Here is a 10189-nt window from a genome sequence, read left to right on the forward strand (position 1 = left end):
GATCCTAGGCAAGTAAAACCATCGGATTCCACTCTAGGAGGCCTCCACGTGGTCTCAAGATCAGGCCCCTTCCCACGGCCCTTCTCTAAATGAGCAACCCCTGCAGAGTACCACCCCTCCCCACCCCCTCCCCTTAGCAAATACTGAACACTGGCTGAGTGGCAGGTGCTGTGCCAGGTGCTTGGGGACACCTCATGAACAAAAGAGACCAGAATTTTGCCCTCTGAAGGCTCATATTCTCCCTGGGGGAGATGGGCCATATACACTGATTATAAGCTGGTCCCCACCAGAGTCTCCTGTAGAAAAATCTCTATCCTCACCTTCTAAAACACACCACTTCACTTTCCAGGGGTACCCCGCTTTCTTGGCGCCCTGAAACAGTGCTTCTAGGCCACTGGTGTCTGTGAGCATTGGTTTCCTCACTGGTCACATGGAGACGGCCTTGGTAAGAGTTAACAGAAGACTAGTGGCTCTGGCATGAGAACTGCAGAGTCCTGGGCACAGCCCCAGAGATTCTCAGTCAGCGTGTCTGGGTTGGGCCCAGCAGTCTGCCCTCGGTCCCCTGGGTGATTCTGAGCAACTGCACATGGAGAGCATTGACCAGATGATGAGTGTGAGGGGAGGGTGCTCTCTGCACGTGAGCTGCGCCGATGCTGCACAGGGAACACTGTGCTGGAGTAACTGGGATCACTGGCCTGGTGACCGGCTCTGATCGTGCTGGGGTGTCCACTAGAACGCCGTCCTCCATCTCCTGCTCTGGGGACCCTAACCGATTCACGGTCCCAGTTGCTGCCCTTCTGAATCTCCCCTCGTCTTTGTGCAGAGACCATCCCCAACTGGTGACTGAGCCGGGCAGGGCTGCTAACATAGCTCCTTCTCATAAGAGACAGGCTGCTATTTAGCCTGAGACTTCAGCTGAGGCTTCCCCGTGGCCTTGGCCAGGACAGTCTAGGAACCGGCAGTATTCCAGGACTTCCTGAGCAGTCCTCTTTCTTCACAGATGCCAGCCCTCCATCAGCTGCAGGGTCTCAAGGTTCTCCCTGCCATCTTCTATTCTTCACAAATCTTACCCCCGATAAATCTCTTATACATCTAGTCCCACCCTGGCTTTTTTTCTCTGTGGACCTAGACCTCTACACCTGGCTTGGTCTCTGACACCAGTATTGCCCTGTCTGCTGCCACTCTGCTTCCCAATGGTTGCAGCCCCTGAGCAGTGGGATCATGCACAGGAGGGGAAGCGAAGGCTGGCTCCTCCAAAATCATTTTATTCCCGTCTTGGGTGACCCTGGCACAGCCTGTTGGTGCACTGGTTGGTGCAGCCTGTTGGTGCAGAGGTTCAGGGCATGGCCTCGTGCCAGCTTGTCCTGCTTCAAATCCCAACTCTGCATGAGCTTCTGCAGGGTATAAGCCCTCTGTACCCTGAAGCTATAGGTAGATAGTAGTCCCCTCACAGAACTGTGGTCCGGATTGTTCCGTGCTGCCCTGTTGGCGGGTTCTCAGCCTCACAGCAGCATGCTGCAGTTTCAGCAGTGCTGGGCAAGCACCGTGCCTCCCCTTTCCCTGAGCTGTCCGGAGCGAGCACTCTGTGGTTTCTGCTGCTCCTCTGGATGAAGAGGCCAAGCGGTACACTGGAAACACCCTGGTTCCAGGCCAGCTCTGCCACTTCCAGCAGCACCATCTCCTCTCCATAGGTCATTTTCGTTCTCTATTTCTTGGTTCCTTTATCTGTGAATTTAAGAAGCTGAACATCTCTTCTTAGAGGTTGGACTTACTTATAGCCTCAAGATTCTGTTAAGGATAGTAGTCTATGAGGCCAGTTTCATCTTCTTTCATTCTTTCTGGTAAATGTACACTAAACACATATTGTTGACTCAGTTCTGTGCTGGGCACTGGGGACTGAAAAATGAAAACAGAAGGTCTTTGCCCTCAAGCTGTTCAGAGTCCTTCTAGGGGAATAAACATATCCACAGATGACTCCAGGACAATGAGGGTTTGTGATTGCTTAGAGATGAAAGACTTCTGCCTTGGGTTTTACTAACATTTTATAATGGGAAGTGGGAGAGGTGCAGGAAATTGTTTCCTGATGATGTTTGGTTCAGAGAGGAAGGACAGTGTGTTTCAATGTCCCTTGCCTTAAAAAAAAAAACAAAAAAACTATTTATTTTCATTGAGAAGAAACAGAAAAACTGGGTAAGTTAAACAAAGAGGGAAAGTTTCCTTTTACAGGTCATGACGCCAGTTAATGATTAGTGAGACCCAAGTGGGTGTTTGGCGAGAGGCTGGGTTATGCGATCTCTTTGTCATTAGAGGTCAGTTCTACCCCAGCTCTGAGACTTCTAGCTCAGTGATGCCCCCAGACTTCTGGGAGAGATGTTTCTGGTTGTGGGGCCTCCTTTTGTGGCTCAGTGTTGGAAGTACAGGTAAGTTGGGGAACGGGTCCTTGGGTGAAACTTCTTTCAGTCAATAATTCTGTTTTTTTCACGCCATCTATTTATGCAGCACTAACCTTTGGAAGGTCCCCTGTAAGTCCTCTCCTGAGATGAATTTAAAAGAGGGAGGAAAAAACCTTCAATCATAAGGGGAATGATGGCACGTCCTTAAGTCATAAAAACTAAACTTCTTCAAGCTGTTTTACTCATTTTTCTAAAATCTACATTACTCCTTTTCACCTTGCGCAAGACAAGAAGAGTTTAAGGAAATAAATGCAATTAACTCCAAAATATGATTCATTTTCACACTATACATATTCACTGTTCCAAGATGTATTTACTTTTAAAATCAAAATTTTCCAAACTAACAACGGTTTTTTCATTGAGATTGTTAGAGGTTTTTCCTAATCTTGCTGACCCAACTCAAGTTCAGGTTTGTCATCCCACCTGGTAGGACTATGATAATTAGTCTGTTAAGCCACAGATGACCTGCAACCTTTAGTACAATTTCCCTCCGATGTGAAAACCCCACCCACCACTCTCCCTTGCTTAATATAGCAAATCTAAACTCTCCTATGGCGTAGACATTCCGGGAAGAGTGAAGATCCCCTTCTCTGACCAGCAGTGGCATCGCCCTTAGAAAGCTCCCTTTCCCCTGCCCTCAACAGCTGACTGCTTTTCTGTCACCTCCACAAGACATTTAGTTCTCATTCCCCAGCTTTACAACGTGTCTGTCTGCCTTCTGCCTGCAGTTGCTCATACTACCTTTTCTGCTCTTCACATCTTCCAGGAAAGCTTCCATGATTGATACCACCCTTGCAGCACTGCTTACCCCTTCCCTGCCTCACTGGGTGATGTTGAACAGGTCTACTTACTTTTATGTGTGTGTATGTGTGTGTGTGTGTTAATCACTCAGTTGTGTCTGACTCTTTGCAACCCTATGGACTGTAGCCTGCCAGGGCTGTCTATGGGATTCTCCAATAAAGAATACAGTTCCTTCTTCAGGGGATCTTCCCGACCCAGAGATAGAACCCAGATCCCCTGCACCGCAGGTGGATTCTTCACCATCTGAGCCACCAGGGAAGCCAGCTTTATGTGTGCTTTTTCCCTAACTCAGTCATATATTTGTGTGTGTGAGTGTGTGTGTGTGTGTGTATAAAGTGATCATGTATCTTGTATTGTGTGGCTGTTTATATACTATACACTAGATCTAAAAGGATGTATATCTTATACATTTTTGATGAATGTGAGAAAAAGTGCCTTGTAAGGAAGTTATAACTGTTGATTAGTATGTGGGCATGTTTGTTTCCCCATCTCTCCACCAACACTTTGTTAATGTTATCAAATGTTTTTCGTATTGTCAATCTCATAGGAAAAGCAGTATAACATTATTGCCTTAATTTTTATTTCTTATTACAATTTGTGTCTCTGATGTCTTGTTTAAGCAATCTTCTTATAATCTTTCATATTTTCTTCTAAACTCAATGTATTTAAATGAAGATCACCAGGGGCAAATCTTTTAGTCATGGGGTATTTTTTTTTCCTATTCCCATGGGGTATTTTTAAATATGATGTTGAATTTTATTTGCCAACATTTATTTTAATTTTTGCATATATTTATTATTTTGTATGTTTATTCATAAAGGAAACTTATCTATCGTTTTCTTTTCTTTTATTGCCCTTCTTTGGTCATGATGGTGCTGCTACTAAGTTGCTTCAGTCATATCTGACTCTTTGCAACCCTGTAGACTATAACCCATCAGGCTCCTCTCTCCATGGGATTTTCCAGGCAAGAATACTGGAGTGGGTTGCCATTTCCTTTTCCAAGATGATTATAACTGCAGGAAATAAGTTTGTTCTATGAAATAGTTTTATATTGGGTTGGCCAAAAGTTCTTTGGGTTTTTTTATTCTAGCCTCCAGAAAAATCCAAATGAACTTTTGGCCAACCCAATATAAGATAAAGGTTATTTATGATTTATAGGTTTTGTGGACTTTTCAAATAAAACCATCTGGATCTAGCACATTTTATGGTGAGAGAAGACTCTTGATTACCAATTCAATTTTTTTTTTTTGGTTCTAATAGGTTTATTAGGATTTTTATTTCTTTCTGATTCAGTTTCAGGAAATTATATTTTTCATTGCTATTAAGTTTTCCAATGCATTTGTCTGGGAATGTTTAAGAATATCTGTTATACCTAATGTTCTGCAGTTTTACTATCACCTGTCTAGTATAGATGCATTTTTTAAAAAAAATCTTGCTCATTGCCCTGAGTATAACTTTTGATTAGAGAAATCATATATTTTTTTCGTTATAAAAAATTATTTGCAGCACAGCTTTTTTTCCCATCCTCTTGCCTTAGAGAACAGCCACTAGATAAATGTTGGAGCCTCTCCATGTGTTGCCTGTACTTTTTAACTGCACTTTCATATTAAAAAGCTTCTTTGACTTCTTCTGTACTAGACAATAGTGTACTGATTATATTTTTATTTCAATGACCTTTTCATTTCCAATTTCTAATTAGCTTTTTTTTACTGTATATCTTATCACTTATGCCTATTTTATTTAATAATTTCCTATGCTCTGTTTTTATGTTTATCCTTGTATATAATCTCAGCTTACTCATTTTAAACCTTTGTCAACAGTTTTTTAAACTTTATTTCACCTGGATTGAATCAATGATTCACTCATTGACAATCTTTGTAAATGTTTGATGTCTTTATATATTTGTTTGCAAGCTTTTTAAAAAATAAATTTGTTATTGAAATACAACATATATACAAAAAATACAGATTATTAAAACACATATTAATGAGTTTTTAGAATGATCATCCAGATCAAGAAAGAAAACATCACCCGTTTCTTAAAACCCATTCCCTGTATCCCATCTTTATCACAACTGCTCCAAAAGTAACTATTACCTTGACTTCTAACACAATAGATTAGTTTCATTTTAATTTTCAGTCTCTCTTTGTCTCTGTGTCTTCCTTCCTGAGCTCCCATCTTCGCCCTCTCTCCTTTGGGGGCAGGGGCGGGGTTGTTTCAGCTTCTGTTAGTAAGGCTTTGTCTTTCCATCTATCTTCCTCAATAAAGCTATTGCCCCAGTAAAAAGTTTCTGTGTGTGTTGTTTTTAGTTTCCTTTCCCGGGCTGGGGAGTCCTTCTCTTCATTGCTGGCCACAGATGGGTCTTCTCTATACCTGCCAGAGCACTTTGGACCCCTCAAACCTCACAAACCTGAATGCTTACAAACATTGCCTTCTCCCAGACCTGAAACCCAGAACCATTTTGCAATTCTGTTCTTGTTCGTGGAGATCTTATTTTTACATTTGAGATTGTCTGTGTCCCTTTCTGTCTCTTTTGGGTATTCATCTGTGACTACACTTTGGTGCATGCAGGGAGAGGGTATCTGAGCATGATTCATTGGGCCATGCTCCATAGTCTTGAATGATGGACAGTTTAATTTTTAAAAAAAAAAAAATTATTTTTATTTATTTATTTCACTGTGCTGAGTCTCAGCTGTGGCATGTGAACTCTTAATTGAGAAATATGGGATACAGTTCCCACACCAGGGATTGAACCCAGCCGCCTGCACTGGGAGTGTAGAGTCTTAGCCACTGGACCACCAGGGAAGTCCCTGAATAGTTTCATTCTATCATCTGCAAATATTGGCAATTTTTCTCCCCTTTTTCAAACATAACTTTTATCCTATTTTATTATCTTGTTTTACTAGCTAGGACTAGAACTTCCAGTCCAATATTTAATAGAAGCACTGATAGCATACATTCTCATGTTCCCAGTTCCAAATGGAATGCTTCTAACATTTCACCAGTGAGTATAATCATTGCTATAGGCTTTTGGTAGATAGCCTTCCTTTCTTATGTTAAGGAGTATTGGATACTAAATTTTATCATTTTTTCCCCCTACATCTATTGAGTTGAGCATGTGTTTTTTTTTTTTCTTTAATGTGTTCACATGTGAATTACATTAGTATATTTTCTAATGTTAAGCCATCTTTTCATTTCTTAGACTAAACCCTGCTTGGCCATAATGTATTTTTAGTTCTTGTTACCCTTGAAGGATTTGATATTTTATCTAGGGTTTTTATGTCTATGTACAATAGTGAAACTGGCCTTTAGTTTTCCTTTCTCCTTCTTTATTTGTCCAGTTTTGACATTTTGGCTATTTTCATAGAATGAGTTTGGATTCTTTCTCTCCTATTCTATTCTCTGAAATAGTAAGATAGGAATTGACCTGTTGGTGGAATTTCTATGTGAAATCTGTCCTAATATAGTTTTTTGATGAATAGATTTAAAACTACAGTTTCAGTTCCTTTATGCTACAGCTTTAGATTTGGTTTTCTGTTTTTTTTCTTTCTTGACTAAGTTTTAGTAAGCTATTTTTCTAGGAAATTATCAATTTAGGAAAACATCTGTATTTTTAAACTGTTGGATGGGTGTAAATATGTTCCTTTGTGGTTTAAAAAAATTTGCTGTGTTTACATCCCCTTTTAATTCTCTATATTATTTATTTGTGACTTCCCTCTTTTTACTATGTCTTATAGAGAGTCCTGTGGATGGAGGAGCCTGGTGGGCTGCCATCTATGGGGTCACACAGAGTCGGACATGACTGAAGCGACTTAGCATGCATGCATACTTTGGAGAAGGAACTGGCAACCCACTCCAATATTCTTGCCTGGAGAATCCCAGGGACAGAGAAGCCTGGTGGGCTGCCGTCTATAGGGTCGCAGAGAGTCGGACACGACTAAAGTGACTTAGCAGCAGCAGCAGCATCAAAAGTACATCTTATTTTTTTAAGAACATCTAGTTTATTATCCTGTTCAAAGAACTACTTTTTGGTATTTATTCCATGTGGCAAGTACTATTCTAGGCAGTAGAGTGAGCAAAATAGATAAAATCTCTTCCTTCTTTGAACATATCTTCTAATGTGGGAAAATTAATAAGCAACACATTTAATAATAAACTGGTAAATAAAAACTTGATTGGGTGATGATTGCTATAAAAATAAATCAGGATAAAGAAGATTCAGAGAATGGAGGTGAGGCACTTAGTCTGTGTGTTCTGCTCAGTCGTGTCTGACTCTTTGTGACCCCATGGACTGCAGCCCACCAAGCTCCTCTGTATGTGGGATTTTTCAGGCAAGAATACTGGAGTGGGTTGCAATTTCCTCCTCCAAGGGATCTTTCTGATTCAGGGCTCGAACCTGCGTCTCCTGTGTCTCCTGTATGTAGACAGATTCTCTACCAGCTGAGCCATTTGTTTCAGGCACATAGGCAGATGGCAATTTAAATGGGGGTTAGAGGAAAGGAGATGACATTTGACAAGCAAAGACTTAAAGCAGAAGTGGGAATTAGCCACGTGGATGTCTGGAGAAAGACATGCCATGCAGAAAGAATGCCCAGCGCATAGAACCTCCAACAGGAACCTGTGTAGAGTGAGGAAAAGCTAGGAGGACAGTGGCTGGAAAAGGAAGCAATAGTGGGGCAGGAGAAGGCTCCTCAGGAGGATGGTCTAGATATTTAGGGCTTTCTTCCACTGTTAGGACTTTGGATTTTATTCTGAATGAAATGCCTTGGTGGCTTTTACTCAGAGATGTGACATGATTTAGTTTACTTTTCTAGCTGCTGCTGCTGCTGCTGCTAAGTTGCTTCAGTCGTGTCTGACTCTGTGCGACCCCAGAGACGGCAGCCCACCAGGCTCCCCCATCCCTGGGATTCTCCAGGCAAGAACACTGGAGTGGGTTGCCATTTCCCTCTCCAATGCATGAAAGTGAAAAGTGAAAGTGAAGACGCTCAGTCGTGTCTGACTCTTAGCGACCCCATGGACTGCAGCCTACCAGGCTCCTCCGTCCATGGGATTTTCCAGGCAACTGTGCTGCAAATAGGCTGAAGAGGATGAAGGCAGGAAAAGCATTGCAGGCCACATAATTTTGAGAAATGATGGTGGTTTAAACCAAAGTGGCACCAGTGTAGGTAGTGAGAATGGTTTAATTCTGAATATTTTGTTCTGAGGATTTACTTACCATTTTTCTGGGGGTAGGAGAGAGCAAAGTGTCACATCTCTCCAGGAAGGTGGACCTGAGCAACTGCATGGGCTGGATTGCTCTTGATGACATTCTTATTCATTGTTTTCTTTAATTTTAATTACTTCCTTTGTATTTATTTCCCTACATTTTATTTGGAATTGCTGTAGTATTATTTCTCAATTTTCTGACTTACAAGATTAACTTACATGATCTGTATCTTTCCCCATTTCCCTCTCATATTTGCATTTAAGGTTACATTAATAGCTATCAGTCTAGTACTGTTTTAGCTACTTTAACTCGTTTTGATATTGTATTGGTTTAATCGTCTTTAGCTTTTAATATTCTCTAATTTCTATTGTGATTATTCAACTCATTCATTACTTAAAAGGGAATTAAACTTACAATTTCCAAATGTATCTTTAAATAATTTTGTTATTGATTTCTAATTTTTATTGCCACTTATTTAGATAACATTGTCTGGAATATGTTGATTCTGTGATGCTTGTTGGGCCTTGCTCTGTGACAAACTATGTTTACTACATGACCAATAGAGCAATGCAGTCATGTATGTGGTTCAGGTCTCCTGTTCAAGAGGAGGCTTTTCATCTTTTCTTCCAAAAGTAGGGGAGGCAGATGAGGTGGTCAAGTCATGACAAGTCTATCTTGGGTCATAGGAGCACAAGTTGCCACAGGCAGAGGAGCCTGGGGGCCTGCACTGTCAGAGTGGGCTTCACTGCAGGGGTGTCCGAGATCTGGCTGGTGAGAAGGGAGATGCAAGGGGACTCAGGGACCAGGCCTGGGGCTGAGATGCAGAGGTGAGGAAACTATTGGTGGCATGCTATAAGGGTGGGGCGCCCACATTCTGCTCACAGTACCAATGCCCAGTGCACTGCAGATCCACAGGCCTTCCGTACATGCTCCCCAGTTACCTCTGAAGGCAGAGACCTATTCCAGAAACCTGAGAGAGCTGTCTTCCTTGTGAAGAGGGCTGTGCAAATCAGTTTGCAACCTAGACCTGCCTTCTGATGTTGCAAATGGCTTTGTCCTGTGGTAGGAATGTGACGTCACTGCTAACAGCACCAGGATTGGGGCCCTGTGGGCACTCGGTACATGCACTGCGGCTCCTGCCAGTCTCTTTCTGTAAGACAGCTGGGCGTTAGAGGCCCCCCTCTTTATCACAGGCATGAGAACGGACTGTTGGGTCTTAAAGATAGGTCAGATTTTCAGCTCCCTGGGATGCAGGCGTTACAGTATGCTGCCATTTCAGTTCAGTACTGTAGAAGGCCCTTCAGTGACCTTGACTATAAAATATCCTATTTAAAGGTATCTGTTGGAAGGCACTGTCCAATATAATACAATACAATAGAAGGCATTAAAGGCCTTCTCTATCATCTGGGCAGCCACGTGCTGGGCACTGCAGGCTCTGGAGTGGCTCCGGACTGCTCCTAAGGACAAAAGGTGATTAGTGAGAAGTGATCACTCTGGGATGGGATGAACAGACCAGAGTAAGCCTAGTCCCCAGGGCAACTGCTTATTTTATAGCCCAGGGTTCTTCTCAGAAAACTGTATTATTTATCCAGGACTGTTGTAAGAAAGTGCCGGAGACAGGTGGCTTAAACAACAGAAGTTTATCCTCTCACACTTCTGGAGGCTGCAAGTCTGAGATTAAGGTGGTGGTGGGGTTTGTTCCTCCTGAGGGTTCTGAGCGAAGGATCCA

The 10189-nt window shown here is 42.2% G+C and overlaps 1 protein-coding gene across 1 annotated transcript in view; it reads left to right on the forward strand.

The window, feature by feature from the left end:
* Positions 1 to 2241: 2241 nt before the first annotated feature.
* Positions 2242 to 10189, forward strand: part of PLA1A (phospholipase A1 member A) — a 27455-nt gene continuing 19507 nt past the window's right edge. The window contains 1 exon segment of the mRNA XM_010845378.1: positions 2242 to 2420. Within this exon segment, the coding sequence (XP_010843680.1) occupies positions 2243 to 2420 (178 nt within the window). The 5' untranslated portion in view covers position 2242.

Source organism: Bison bison, unplaced genomic scaffold (assembly GCF_000754665.1).
Source record: "Bison bison bison isolate TAMUID 2011002044 unplaced genomic scaffold, Bison_UMD1.0 scf7180017864215, whole genome shotgun sequence".
Taxonomy (NCBI): Eukaryota; Metazoa; Chordata; class Mammalia; order Artiodactyla; family Bovidae; genus Bison; species Bison bison.